Source organism: Prunus dulcis, chromosome 1 (genome assembly GCF_902201215.1).
Source record: "Prunus dulcis chromosome 1, ALMONDv2, whole genome shotgun sequence".
Classification (NCBI taxonomy): Eukaryota; Viridiplantae; Streptophyta; class Magnoliopsida; order Rosales; family Rosaceae; genus Prunus; species Prunus dulcis.
The window spans coordinates 43,774,148-43,788,903 of NC_047650.1; the positions used below are offsets into that span (position 1 = coordinate 43,774,148).

At 38.1% G+C, this 14,756-nt stretch overlaps 1 protein-coding gene across 10 annotated transcripts; it reads right to left on the reverse strand.

Annotated features, from left to right (window-relative positions):
• Positions 1 to 341: 341 nt before the first annotated feature.
• LOC117625159 (septin and tuftelin-interacting protein 1 homolog 1-like) lies at positions 342 to 8,448 on the reverse strand. 10 transcript variants are annotated; one of them, XM_034356803.1, is made up of 6 exons: positions 5,318 to 8,448; positions 4,295 to 4,349; positions 2,366 to 2,449; positions 1,700 to 1,738; positions 1,528 to 1,574; positions 342 to 808 (listed from the first exon to the last, which is right to left on the reverse strand). In XM_034356803.1, the coding sequence occupies exon 1, from the start codon at positions 8,198 to 8,200 to the stop codon at positions 5,531 to 5,533; it is 2,670 nt and encodes an 889-aa protein (XP_034212694.1). In that variant the 5' UTR covers positions 8,201 to 8,448; the 3' UTR covers positions 342 to 808; positions 1,528 to 1,574; positions 1,700 to 1,738; positions 2,366 to 2,449; positions 4,295 to 4,349; positions 5,318 to 5,530. The 10 variants fall into 10 exon arrangements, with proteins under 10 accessions (XP_034212694.1, XP_034212686.1, XP_034212665.1 ...); XM_034356795.1 differs by lacking the exon at positions 4,295 to 4,349 and having other exon boundaries at positions 2,343 to 2,449; XM_034356774.1 differs by lacking the exons at positions 342 to 808; positions 4,295 to 4,349 and adding an exon at positions 1,045 to 1,075 and having other exon boundaries at positions 2,343 to 2,449.
• Positions 8,449 to 14,756: the final 6,308 nt, after the last annotated feature.

Consider the following 14,756-nt stretch of genomic DNA (forward strand, 5'->3'; position numbering starts at 1 on the left):
AAAGACGTGAATGATTTTTTATGTTGGGGAGAATAGAAGGAATAAGTTATAAGATGAAATCAATTTCCTTCATAAGTAATCCATCTTTTACCTTCAACTTGGACAAAATTTATTCATTTATTCATTCAACATACCTCCAATCCAACTCCAAGCACCAAACGAGACTTAATCGTCAAAAAATTGCTTACACTATTTTCTTCAATGCGAGTCCAAACTAAAACATGCCAAAAATACTTAATTTGCTTCCTCAAAACCGTCACAGATGTTGGTTGTTTCATTAAGTAGAAAACACACAATGTATCTAGTTCTAATGTGATTTAGGGGTTAAAGAGATACAGAAAGAGGTGAAAGGGAGATATTATTGTCCCAAGTAAATATATTAGTAACAATTGGGTTTAGTTACAAAAAAACACCCCCCTTGATATTTGGAGTAAAAATGACCCATATTTCGGTTTGAGTTTAGTCAATATTATATTTTACCCTTTTAACTTAAGGTCAACTTTCTGAATTTTAATCTCCCCTCCCCACTCCTGCCAGGCATGGAACAGGATAAAACTTACTAGCCAAACATTCTTGTTCCCCGGTAAGGTAAAAACAGGTCAAAGAGCTTGATGACTTCATTTATCAAATGTCTCAAATCAAGTTAACAGTCAAATTGAGTCTTTATCAAGTATAGGCATCGTCCTTGATACCAGAGCATTCAAATCACTTGAAGTTTAGATGTTGAAGCTTCATGATTATATCCCTTTCAAGTCGAGCTTGCCAGTTTTCATCCAAATTCAAAGCTTTTGCACAAGTACATTGTACCCTTTCAAAATGACGGTGTTGGAAGCAACAAGAAAAATTACAATCACAAAAATTAACATGGGCAGTAAAACATGTCAAGATTTCCATAAGCTAGTAAATATAACAGGTAACTGCAGTAAATACCACAATAGGTGATGAGATCATGGCACCAAATACTACTCCCAATGGAGTGTTAGTTGGATTGGCCCATGCCTTTGGTGTGCTCCCAAGTGGTCTAGGGTTCAAACCCCCATAGTACCCGTGTGTGACAGTTTTCCCACTTCCCTTCCTAAATTTGGCAATTAAAAATAAATAAATAAATAAATAAACACTCCCACTTTTACTTCTGTAAATGTTTCAAAAATAAAGAGTGAGGTCATAGCATTCATGTTATAGAAAAAGGAAAATCAAGAAATTATTGTATTCAAAATTGTTCAGCATGACACAACATTGGGGTCATTTAGCAAGGTAATCATAGAACTTCTTTTCTCAATATAATGTTAAGAGTAAAACTTGCTGAATCTAAACCATATATATAAGCCATTACAAAGCAAATTAAACAAATTAAAGATTGTTAATATTAAACTAGACCTAAGATATACATGTGTGTGCATGTGTGTGTTTTTGCATCTGTTCTGAAGGTGATAGGCAAGATGAAACAGCATGAATATAACTTCTTGTGTATTAAATTTTCCATTAGCAGAAAATAAGATGACAAGTTTCATCTCAAGTAGAACAGACCTGTGTTCCTGAAGCATCCCCTCAAACTCCTTTTGTGATGCTTTAATCTATACAAAACAAATGAATTGGCATGAACACAAACAGCGATACATCACAACAGAGATTCATACATCAAATTATAGGGACATTATAGAACAAAATGGCAATACATCATACAGTTAACATGCCTTACCTCAGAAACCAATACATTGCAGCTCCAAATGAAGGCTCCCTGAAAAATAACAGTATTATGAGTCCATATCAGGTTGCTAAGGTCATGATTCAGCGAATGTTGAAGTGCATCAGCCATGTGAACATACAAGATACCTAAATCTTGTTTTTCAAATTGTAAAGGAATAAAATAGCAACATCCTACAATATGGAAACAAGTTTGCTTTTTCTTTCCAGGGATGGGGGGCCTCCACAATCTTGCTTGGCTTTGAAGCCAAGACGCACACAACCTTTGTATTCGCGCCACTAGCTCACAGAGCTTTAAATTTTGCAAGTTTGTGGAATTTAAGTACTAATTTTTGCAAGAGCGCTCCAGTGAATCGTCGAACAATATTACTAGTAGTATAAAACATGCAAAAATAAAAAGGAATTAGTAAAGCGCAACTTAACCCAACTTAAACTCAAGGTTATGGCTGCAAATAGTATGCTGCAGAAGCAACAAAATTTGTGGCAGCCAGAAATGGGACATGTATTACAGGAAATACAAAGATATTATACGCTTGGACTTTATGCATCAAAATTGGAACTCCTTGATTATTTTAACAGTTTAACAAAGATAACAGTCCAAATTTATTTAAAAGATTCAGCAGAAAAATCTCATTTACATCGGAATTATGAGAACACATACTGCTCCATGTGCTGCACGCTGCTGAATACGATCAGAAGTCACAACCCGAACTTTAGGGCATCTATCCTCCCTTAAGGCTACAACCTGTTATACATAGAAAATTCACAAGTTACAGATCAAGAAAAATAAATTACACAGAAAACAGATCAGAGAAACAAATACCAAAGAAAAATAGAAAATTGTATTGCGAAGCTAACCAGTTTCAGGCCTAGAACGGTGCACAAATGCAGTTGTGTACTAGAACTGAGATTCAGGAGATCAAATTATTTCAAACTTCTGTACTGCATACATGATGCAACTCTTTGTGCACCAGTCACCAAGTGATGTTTAAGAAATATGAGACTCTTAGATTAAAAGAGACATTAGGGCCCCACCAACAGAACAAGTAATTTACAGTTTCTCACCCCTAAGGTCTGCCTGGTGAGGAGGTTCAGGTGACTGATGCCATACACAGAATGAACCCTTTTGTGCAAAAAACAAAAAGCCTTCTCCCTAAACTTTTTTTATGCCATACGTAGAACCCATACCCTTATATTTTTTCCAGCAAGTCCTCCAATATATATAATGTATTTGTGCTATGTTCTGACTCCAAGAAAAAAGTTCTAGAGAATGATAAGCTTATACTTGGACAAAAACAAACAGAGTTTATTTTATTATTCATTAAGAGAAGTGATTTTTGTGACCAAAAGGTAGTAGTATGACCCCATCATATACTCCTTACACCGTCACTGGTTCTAGTTACAACATTTCGTAGAGAACAATCTCTAACCTTTTCTATAACAATCCTGTCTGAAATGTAACCTTCATTGCAATGAAGAAGAACTCTTAATAGCCATACATGGACATCCCATTTCCATGTGTGGATATAAATTTACAGATTTCCAGTAACCTCAAAAAAAAAAAAAAAAAAAAAAAAAAAAAAAAAAGAAGAAGAGAGAAAACAAGGTAATGGTAGCAGTGGGTTTAGGTCTCTGGAGCAAATTTGCTTGAATACCATGTTGAAAAGGAACTTGAGAAAGGGATAAGAAGAACATTGTATTGCATATCCAAATGAAAGGGGTACACACAATTTATACAGAAATCCAGGACATAAAATGCTCTGTTAATCAACTCTACAACAAGACCTAAATTTATGAAAACAGCCTTAGGCTAAAGCCTAATAATCAGCCATTAAGCTAAATGTCTAATAACTGAAAGGAAAATTTTGCGTTGTTTTCCTTCATTTTGTTTTCTTTACCACTCTCATCTATGAACCAAACAAAAGAAATTTATGGAATATAGAACATTCTTTTCTTTTGCATTCGACGTGGATTTTTACCACCAAGATTTGTGTTAGGCACAAATCTGGACTCCTGCAGCCATCCTGTAATCGACGTGTTTAACATTACTAAGAAACCCCAATTTTCCAAAATTTTTATATCCACCAAACCCTAAACTGTTTTCTTAATCTGACATTGTTGCTTCTGGAACAAGCAAGTTACCGTTCTTGGGGGTACTGCTCATAGCCACAAAACAGCATCCCTAACTTGGTTTCCTCTATTTCCCTTCAACTACTGACCCTTTCCCCTTTCTCTTCACCATAAATCCTTCACTCTAAATCTTCTACCCCAAAAGCCTTGCTGCCATAAACAGCTTGCACTAAAAGGCATAGCTTGTCAAGTAACTCTTATTATATGCAGTGATCTATGTTAGATTTGGTATTAGGGCCTAGTAGCCTACTACATCTCACCATCCTACATCACAATTTTTACCTCGAGCTCAATAAAATATGGGATGTCCTATTTAAAATAAATAAATAAAGCATGGGATTTTATGTTACCAACGAAATAAGAACCGCAGACCCAAATCAGGAAAACAAACAAGTTTTATTTCACTTTTCAAATGACTGCACAATTCTAAAGTTGGTTTCAGCTTCAAGTCACTCCTCACCTCTTTCTCAATCCACGCATCAGCACAAGATTCACTTGAGGAAACTACATCAACTCTGCAACATCGTGAATTCTTAGGATTACAGTTCCTTAGATGAAGTTAGTTAGTAGCAAGGTGATTTAATCAAGCATATAAATTACCAGCTGAGTGTAATTCTTTTTCTTTCATTAATTTAAAAATTGAAATTTCAAGAAGAAAAACTTGCCATTCAGGATGACCTTGATGAATATCAGAGCAATAGAGTTCTAATATGTCATTTTCCCACCAAAGAAATAAATATAAGAGATAAAAGTTTATGGAGAATCTGGAAAATGAAAACCACTTCATCAATCAACTAAAGTTACAGAAGAAAAAGGTTATTAAATCATCTCTTATGATGTCTAACGAGGCAACATGCAAGTTTATCGTGATCGTATAGTCCGGAAACCTCTAAACCCTAAAGTCATATTCAATCCTGGACTGCTTTCTCCATTGCACACCGATTTGCTTTGATGGATTTCAATTGGTAAGTATAAAATAAACTTAGGAAACTTATAAAGGCACCTATGTGAACTTAACAGAGACAGCAAAACTAAATGACATAGAACATAAGATATCAGACTACTCAGTTAGTTATAAATATAAGATCCAGCAGTTTGGTTTGCACTGCTATTTTTTGCACTGATGCTCCACATCGGAAGTAAATAGAAATTATAAAAGGCATAAACATTGAGTGAAAAAAACTTAAAAGCAGAGTATCAAACCCCATACCCACCTAAAATTGTTCAACAGTCTTGTTCCTATTGTATTTCTCAAGCCACATAACTACTACTGGAAGAGTGGGAGAAAGAAATAAAATAAAAATTAGAAAGAAAACAAAAACTTAAAGAGATGATTTGTTAAACAGATTGCATATGATGCAAAGCTCTTTCGCAAGGACATGTCAACAAAAAAGATATTTTCATTACAAAACACACTCACTAACACCACAATTTCTTATAGTCTATGGAATGTAGTCAACAAAGACAACAAAACACACCTCACCTTATTCTTCTTCTTTTCATCCTTTGTTTCTTAAAGAAATCATTTCAGTTCTTTTCAGTCTAAAGAGCCAACTGCACATACGTGACCAAGCAAATATTTTCAGTTCTCGATCCATGACCAACGGCAACTGCACACACAACCTAATCCACCAGCTCCATTCTCAGCACAGAGTCACCACACATCCCTTCAACTCTTCAAAGGCCTTTCTAAAACTCAGCGTCTTCTTGTAAGAGAACTATTGTGCATGTCAAGCAACCTTTCAAGGGATACAAGAGACCAGCTTTCCTCTGTTTGGGCATATACCTTTTGATTTAGAGAGTCGACTATTATGCTTACATTACCAAAGCCATATATCTGGTGACCATTATGCATCCGCCCAGGTTTAGGCCTAAATAACAGACCATGCTGCTGCGCATGGGCTTCAATAACATCTTTCAAGCTCATCTCATTACCACTGCCATCCATGTGAGCAGTGCCACCCAAGTTTGCTTGTGCTGCTGCTGCTTTCTGTTGTGCCTCAAATTGCCTTTGCTCAAGCACCCTAAGGTAGCTAATATTCTCTTTCAAACCAGGTTGGACCACCTCCATACCCTCAACAGCCCGATTCATCATGTCAAGACCACAATTAAGCTGATACCGGATACTTTCATTTGCATGAAGCTCCTCAGGAATGAGTTCCTTCCAACCTTTATACCAATTCAAAACCTCTTCAAAATTCGGGTTCGAACATAACCAGTGATACAAAACCTGTAGCCACTTGGTGAAGAAAAACTTATCCATCATATCTACCATTAGATGAATTGGAATAGCAGAAGCCCAACTCATCACCCAATTAAACTGATCAAGTCTTTGATCTGCAGGGTTCACTTGGAAGTCTTGTAGGACAAGCTGCAACTTGGGCACTATAAATCTATGCATGAGTTGTTCCCAACTGGCCGAATCAAACACCTTCTTCCACGGCGAGAGTATGGTATAGGCAGAGGCATCACTGGGGTGCCATGCACCGAGAACGTTACTCAACTTGAAGCGTATTGTGTGATACAACTCCTCCAACTTGTGTCCCAAGAGTGGTAGCCATGGATGCACCCATACATGGATGGGAACAGTGTCCCGGTGAGGTTCCCACAAGTCAACTGCGTCCTTCAGTTTGGGAAAGACTACCATATCCAATATGGCATGAAGGACAGAAGAGGGTAGCAATTTCTCCCAAGACTCCAAAAAGCGAAGCATGGGTTCAGGGTCCTTGGCCTGCCAGGTATTGACGCCAGCAATCCTCACTGCGGGTAACACAACCTCGGAAACCAACTGGGTATAAGGTGGCATTGTATTATCCCAAATATCAAGGTACTGTTCTCTCTCCCCCTCTCCATGAAGCAAACCCTTCCATGAGGATACCACATTCAACCCATGGGACGGGTTCCTAAGAGGATCCCAACCTTGAAACATCCTGATAAACAGAGGTATAGCAAAAGAACAGGCAATACAAGACAAGTTGCATATTTTATAGTCGTCAGCGTATCTCTTCTGTAGGTCACCAAAGTCCTTTGCCAGGGAGTCCAGCGTCAATGCTCCCATGATATTCTCTTCTCCCAGTCGGTCTAACACGTTCATAATATCCCCCAAGCTATCCAAGTGTTGCTTCTGTCTGGCCACCTCCGTTGCCAGCCTCTCTTTCTCCTGGTTCAAGCTGATCGCCGTGTCCCTCTCATTCCTTAGATCCCTATCAATCTTCTGAATATCCAGCTCAGCTAAGTCCAGAATCAACCTCAGGTTGTGCTGTAGCTCAGGCATGGGAATATCCTCTTCCCTGGCTTTCTCTTCGGCATTCAAATTCTCCAAATTGGTCAAGACTCGAACCTGGGGTCCGCGCATATCAACCACCTTGTGCACAAAGACCTCGGTACTCTCTTCCTGCTTCTTGGCTAACAACTCCTTGGCAGAGACATAGTGGTCCTTATTAGCCCTGTTGGCAACGGCCTTTTTCCAGGAAAGGCTCTTTTTGGTGGTGGTGGAGGAACTGACAGCGGGCAAAGGCTTGCTCGGCTTTTCAGCTTCCAATTCTTGCAAGCCAGGCCTCTTGATTTTAGTCTCCTCGTAATCATTAAAACCCATACCCATATTTTTTGGCCTCAACTTGGCTTCAATAGGAGCGAGAATCCCTTGCTGGTTTTTGCCAAGTCCACCTCCTTTGTAGCCCATGTTCTTAAGCATCCTCATCCCAATGCCCTTGGTGTGTTTCTCAAAGGCCCCCAGGCCCCCATCCCCGCCGCCGCCACTTGCTCCTCCTAGTCCAAACTGAGATTCTTCAGAATCTCTTCGACTTCGAGATTGGATAGTAGTTTGCTTCAGCAATTTGAGCTTTTCCCTCTCCTTCTGTCTCCTCTCTGCTCCCTCCTTTATTTTCTTCCCAAACGCCGTCGGCAAAAAATTGCTGTCATTTTCCTCATCCTCCTCCTCTCCACCGGTGGGATCCGAATTCGAATTAAAACCTAAACCGGAATTCAAATTATTAAAACCCAAACCTGAAGCCGTAGCGACACCAAAGCCAAGGCCACTGGTGGCAACGCCGGTAGCGCCGAGGTCATCGTTTTGCTGCTTTGAATTGTTGTCCATCTCCTGGTTGGGCACGACGATGCCGGTGGAGACGAAATTGACGGGCTTGGTAAGGTCGACGACCTTTCGATCTTTCCTGCGTTTTCTGGAGCCCTCGTTGTCTTCATCGTCGTCGTCGGAATCGGCAGAGAATATGCCGTAGAGTACATCGTCTTTGGTCTGGACGCGCTTATCCTTGCGCTTGCGATAATAGAACTCGCCGCCGATCCATTGGCCGTCCTCGTAATCCTTCTCCATGCCAAACCTTTCCATCTCTTGATAATCATCCATCACGAAAATCAAGCCTCAAGGCAAAATTGGATTACCGAAACCCTAACAAAACCTAAGGCAAGTCTAGAACAAGGGGCGAGGGAGTGGGGAGGTCGTGGCGGGGTGGGTGACTCTGTGGGAGTCGGTGCTGGCTGGGCTTGGGAGAAGAGAGAGGAAGAGAGAGAGAAGTGGGGTGTCTTGAGAAGTTTAACAATGATACAATGGTTTATTTATGGGTAGTGCTCGGGAGATTAACAAAGCGTTTAATGGGGATTATGTCTGCCTTCAGATTCAGAAACGAGTTCAATTCTTCCATATCCATATATATAAAGAAAAACATTTGCAAAGGACCCATTAGTGCAGTGGTTTGGAGTAATTATTTTATCAAGTAAGGTTCTAAGTTCGAGTTCTAGCATTCGTATTGTGTGTGTGAGTTTAATATACTATCGTTCCTTTCAATAGGAGAGGTATTAAAAAAAAATCAAAATAAGAAATTGCTCTTATTTATTCAAATATTAAGAATTAAAATTATTAATTAAATAATAATAATATGGTAAATTCATATTTTTAGGCTTTGGTTTGTGTTTTCTTTTTTCTTTGTCACTAATTTTGCATTCAATTAATTTTTTGTTTTTTGAGTTTTTCTATTTAAACCTCACACTTCTCTTTGTCCACCTCATATTTCAAGTTTATCTCAACTTTTAATTCAAATTTTTATAATTTCTAAGAAAACTCCATTATCTTCCTAAACTATCCCTAAATACACTCCCATCAGAAAAAAAAAATAATAATTTAAAAACTCATCAACCCCACACCTTGCTATCTTGCCCCTCAACCTCACATTAGTTAAAGAGATAAAAATATTGTTGTCAAATGTGTATAAGCATTATTTTATTATTATTATTATTATTATTATTATTATTTATTTTGTTAAAAATTTGAGAATGAACTAGGAGATTTTGATAGAGAAATGTTGACAGTTAAATTGATATGAGAGGGGTACTGGGTTTTGCTAGGGTTCAAAACACTTTCCCCAATTGTTATATAAAATAAAATCAACCAAATTTGTTTTGTATATTCAATCTTTTGTTTTGTTTGGGTAAATGTAACTGGAATTTGATCAATTGGGGATGGGAAAGCAATGGATAACGAGGGTTGTGGATGGTTCAAAGTGAAAAAGGTGTAATTTTTCTCTTTCTTGATTGCCCCATTTTCTTCCATTGCCAATATTAACATCCAGTATGCAAAGAAAAGTTTAGGTTGCGGCTTTGGTGCTTTCTTTTTGAGAGCATATAAGCACTTGAAGCTGCTACCTCCTAAAACCCCTTTGCTCTCTCTCTCTCTCTCTCTCTCTCTCTCTCTCTCTGAAAAACCAATCGAGTCTCAGAGTGGCACACACAGCAATAAGAAGCTCACTAGAAGAGACCAAGCTCAAGAGGTTCCTCTAATGGTTACAGGTGCATATGTAATAACCCAAACCTTAATTAATATTTAATTAGTAATTTATTAAGAGGAAAGGACAATTTTGCCCTTGGAATAAATTATTAACGAAAAGTTGACTTTTTGACCGAAAAAGAATTTGACAATTCCACATACACCGTTGCGTAGAGCACGACGAAACGAGTTCGTAGACATGAAGTGGACTCGAATCGGAGTTTTAACGAAGAAAATACGGTTAAAATATCACGAGGGGCAAAACGGTAATTTGAAAAAAATCAGATTTTTAAAACCCTCATATTCTCTCTCTCTCTCTCTCTCTCTCTCTCTCTCTCTCTCTCTCTCTCTCTCTCTCCTTCCCTCCCGTCGCGACCTCTTATCCCCCGATCGACATTTTGTGGCGCCGTCGCCACCACCGGCCACGAGACCAGTCTTGTTCGAACGGCCACCACCTCCTCTTCCCTTTTTGATCGCTCTCCGCCTGTGGAACCACCGGTGCTGGCCGGAAACTGTAGAAAATCGAGCAGTTTTGACAGAAACTTCAACCCGCTCGTTCTCCCTCAATTCTTCTCCAAATTTGTCGAGTAAGGTATGGATTTCTATCTATTTTCCATGCTCTAGCGGATGGTTGGGTAGGTTTGCATCGATTTTGATCGTAACTAGCTCAGTTTTCAAATTGGAATTTGGTCGGTTTTCGACCTCCGAGTTTGGCCAGTTTCAGTCAGTTTTTAGGGTAGGTCCAAGAACAAAAGTGGTTCCAAATATGGTGTTATACCTAGGGCAGGAGTTTGGAGCCGTGGTTTTGAGATTTTCAGGCGATGCATAATCACTTTGGACACCCAGCGCTGCCAGCGCGTGCGGGGGCGCGTGGGCGAGGGTAGTGAAGTGGCACTATGTCTTGATGAGATCCTTAGGTTGTCACAAGCGCGTAGGAATTCGCCGATCTCAATTTAGATACCGTTTGAGCCTCGAACGGATTTTACATATTGTGCGATTTCCATGTTCAATACTGTTGAGCCGTTGGATTGTAATCTTTTTCAGATATGTTACTCTAGATAATTTCAGCATCGTGTAGGATTCAACGGATTGTGAATCGGAGTCTCAGATACTCCGAAATCGCGAACCCTAGGGCTAGGGTTTAGAAATTATACGATTGTACGATCGTGATCAATCCGATCGTCCGATCGAGACCAAACCTTCGAGACAGGGATAACTTTAATTTGACGCACGTACTTCTAGGAGTCGGGGGTCAGGGTTTTTAAATTAATACTATATTGTATTAATAGAATATTATAGTCATTGAATTAGGCACCCGGGCACCAGTTGACCCGCAGGCGGGACTTTTAAGAGGTCCAGCGAGCACGGACTACCAATGAGTAGACTCTTTGTTTTTATAAATGAATTTTAAGCAGTTCAGTTTCAGTTATAAGCTGTTCTATGCTTTTGAATATTTTATTTTGCATGCTGCCGAGAAAAATTTCCTTTAAAAGATATAGGAAAAGAAATTCTTGTTAATTATCAGATAAATGGTAGCAGAATTTGAAAGGTTACAGAAATGTTATATTTTCCTAAATCACCTTGTACCCAGAGATTAAATGTTGCCTTCGGTTTAGTCAGCATGCTTGACAGTTGCCCCATGAGTTCTTTGGTACTCAAACTCGTGTGGAGCGAGTAATGTGGATCAGGTGGACTATGGTCCCCTGAATCCTGCGAGTTGCGGCTCGGATTGACCTCGTGTCACTTAGACCTGTGAGTATGTGTCACCCATGGTGATGCAAGGAATTGACGGATATAAGGAATTAACAGAAATAAAAGGAACACTTAGGTGGTAGTTTTAAACTGTTTTCAATGGTTTAAGAAATTAATGTTGACCATGAGTATGATTGGCTTATATGCATGTATAATTATATGAGTGCATTGATTTCAGTAATAAAGAGAATAATTTAGTTTGTACAACTGTTTTTACAGTAGGGTTAGTATGTTCATATGCTATTTTCTAAACTTTGTTTTTGGGTCTACTCACCCTTTTTCATGTTTTGCGCCCCCAGGCAGTAGGCGTGCACAGGGTCCACCACCGGGCCGTTTTCCATCTTCCGCGCCTTTCCTTTGATGTAGGACTTTTTGTTTTGTAAAAAGATTGATTCCTTTGTAAATTCTTAGTAACTGCTCTGATGTTTTGCCCTAGACTTAGAATTGAACTGTTGGAATGTATATATATGTATGCTGGCAGTTGGTTGTATATATATACTTGTTTGACATGTGTAAATGTTTTGGTATTGAGCCAGTTACAAGGGAAACTCTGCCGATTTTTCGGTAGCAGTCAACCTTGTTATTTTATCATGCTTTGTATAGAAGGGCAAACAGGTCATTTGTGCCCAACATCCGCCAAGTGTCGGACATGCACAGGGTCCGGCTCGGATTCCAAAGCGGAATTTGGATCGGGTCCTGTCAGCCTATATGTTTGTGTTTTTCGAAAACTTAACATGAAGAGTGGTGGGGATGTGTGTACAGATGTACAAGGGTTAAATATTAAGTTGGATGACCTTTTTTGTCTTTTTACACAATAATAAAACTTAAGAGCTTAATGATTTAAGTACTGGGGTGAACAAAGAAAAGTGTGGGGTCTTAAATAGAATTTTTTTTTTCTTTCCCATTTTCCAATCTCTGCAAGCTTTAACTCAAAATAGTTAGTAAAATATGGAACAGTAAAAATACGAATAAAATATGTACGTGTTTTATTCAAAATTTTTTTTGAAAACTACAAATGAAAAGTTCAGGCACTATATAATATTTTAATATAATCTATTCTATTTATAATTTGTAATATATATTATTTTTATTCAATAATATATGAAAAATACATATATAATACGTGAATTTTGTGTGTATTCTAAGTTTGTTAAAAAATACATGTACTAAACGATAAATATGTATGTGTATGTATAATACGTGTATTGTACATTTGATTTTAAAAAAAATGTGCATTTTACTTAGTCTTTCATACGTGCACGGAAAACGGAAGTATTTTTGAAAAATACGTATGTATGGGTATAATATGAGTATTATATAGGAAAATGCTAACTAGGTCCAAATTCAACTCTACTCTAATGAATTATATGAGGAATTTATAACAAACTCAAACCTAGAGATAACATGATAAAAAGAAAATTTAGAAATCTAGAAAAACTTGAAATCATACTCAAATCTAGAAAATTTAGCGGACCTGGGAAACTAACAAATAAATTAGGAAATGGCTAATGACATTATACCCCACTCTAGGTTTAGTGGAATTATCAAAATGGGCCACTTGGTTTCAATTTCATTAGTTTACATCTCAACGTTTTCAATCAGTGTATACATTCGGTTAAAAAAAAAGAATTAAAAACTCCCTAGGCGTCTCTAGTTTATATTAAAATATGAATATGATTTAAATACTTTAGGTTAATTGTATTATTCTCCATCAGGAGGTATATATAGGCGTTTACTATGGTGTTTTACAAGGAAATAGATACAGTAATTAATTAGGAGAATATCTCCTAATTATACAAGGATGTGTCGACTGTATAAAACAAGGAAGTAAATCACTTAATTAACTTAGGAAATAAATCTCCTTGATTTAGTAGGTTAACTCACGTCAACACTCCTCCTTAAGTTGGTGCATACATGTCACCAATGCCCAACTTGGTAAGTGAGTCATAAAACACTTGTCCACAGACAGCTTTTGTTAAGACACCACTAATTGATCTTCTAATTTTACAAAGGGTATACAGATGATCTTGTTCTCAATTTTTTCTTTGATGAAATGTCTATCCACCTCAACATGTTTAGTTCGATCATGTTGAACTGGATTATGAGCAATATCGATAACTGACTTGTTATCACAATGTAACTCTATCGGCTTCCCTGGTTAAAAACCCAATTCTATCAAGAGTCCTCTAATCCACAGTAATTCACAAACTCCTTGAGCTATTCCTTGATACTCTGCTTCTGCACTAGACTGAGAAACCACATTTTGTTTTTTACTCCGCCAAGTGACTAGGTTACCTCCAACAAGTGTAAAGTAATATGATGTAGAATGTATATTTGTAATGGAACCAGCCCAATCATTATCTGTATATCCAACAACTTCAAGATTTCCATTATTTAAGAATATTAATCCCTTTTCAGGGGCTAACTTTAAGTATCTTAAGATCCGATCAACTGTATTCCTATGAGAAACACTGGGTGAATGCATAAACTGACTAACCACACTCACAACATATGCAATATATGGTCTTGTGTGTGCCAAATATATCAACATTCCAACAATATGCTGGTATTGTTCCTTATTAATTGGCAACCGGTCCATGTCTTCACACAACTTGTGATTCATCTCAATGGGTGTGTCAGTAGGCTTACATCCAAGCATTCCTATTTCAGTAAGTTGATCCATAACATACTTCCTTTGAGACAGAAATATACCATTTTTTGACCTTGATACTTCAATTCCAAGGAAGTATTTCAGAGCACCTAAATCTTTCATCTCAAATTCCTGAGACAAATACTTTTGTAGCTTCTTTTGCTTTTCCACGTTGTTCCCAGTTACGACCGTCTAAGGGTATCCATATCCTTTATGCTTTCTCAAATCAAATCATCATGGTATATTTAATTAGTGTTATCAGTTTCGGGGGGAGATGTTACCTGAATGACTTCCTCATAAAATGATTGGTGTGGTACTAGAGCTGAAGGCATGTCCGGAGTAGGCAAAATCTCAAAAAACAGTTCAATTTTCTCCTCATAATTTTGACAGCGTGGTGTTGACTAGTCGTTTTCCACTGGCGACATAGGCTCAATGTTTGGCAAAGAGGGATACAGCAACCAGTCGTTTTAATATAGTGGTTCACCTGTGAAGGAATAAAGGGGAGTGACCGGTTGTGGGGGAGAGGCGACCAGTCGCTTTGAGGTAAAGATGCCTCATATGGATGGATAAAGGGAGGCAATTGGTTGCTTTGATCCTGAATCTCTTCTGTTGTGAAAAAGTCGGGTGTTTGGCTCTAGATTCTCCTCACGTGCTTCTGAAAAATATATGTCGTGTTCCGGTAACACTACATTCATGGAAAGTGATAACATAGGTAGCCTTTCTGATGAGGGGCATAGCCAA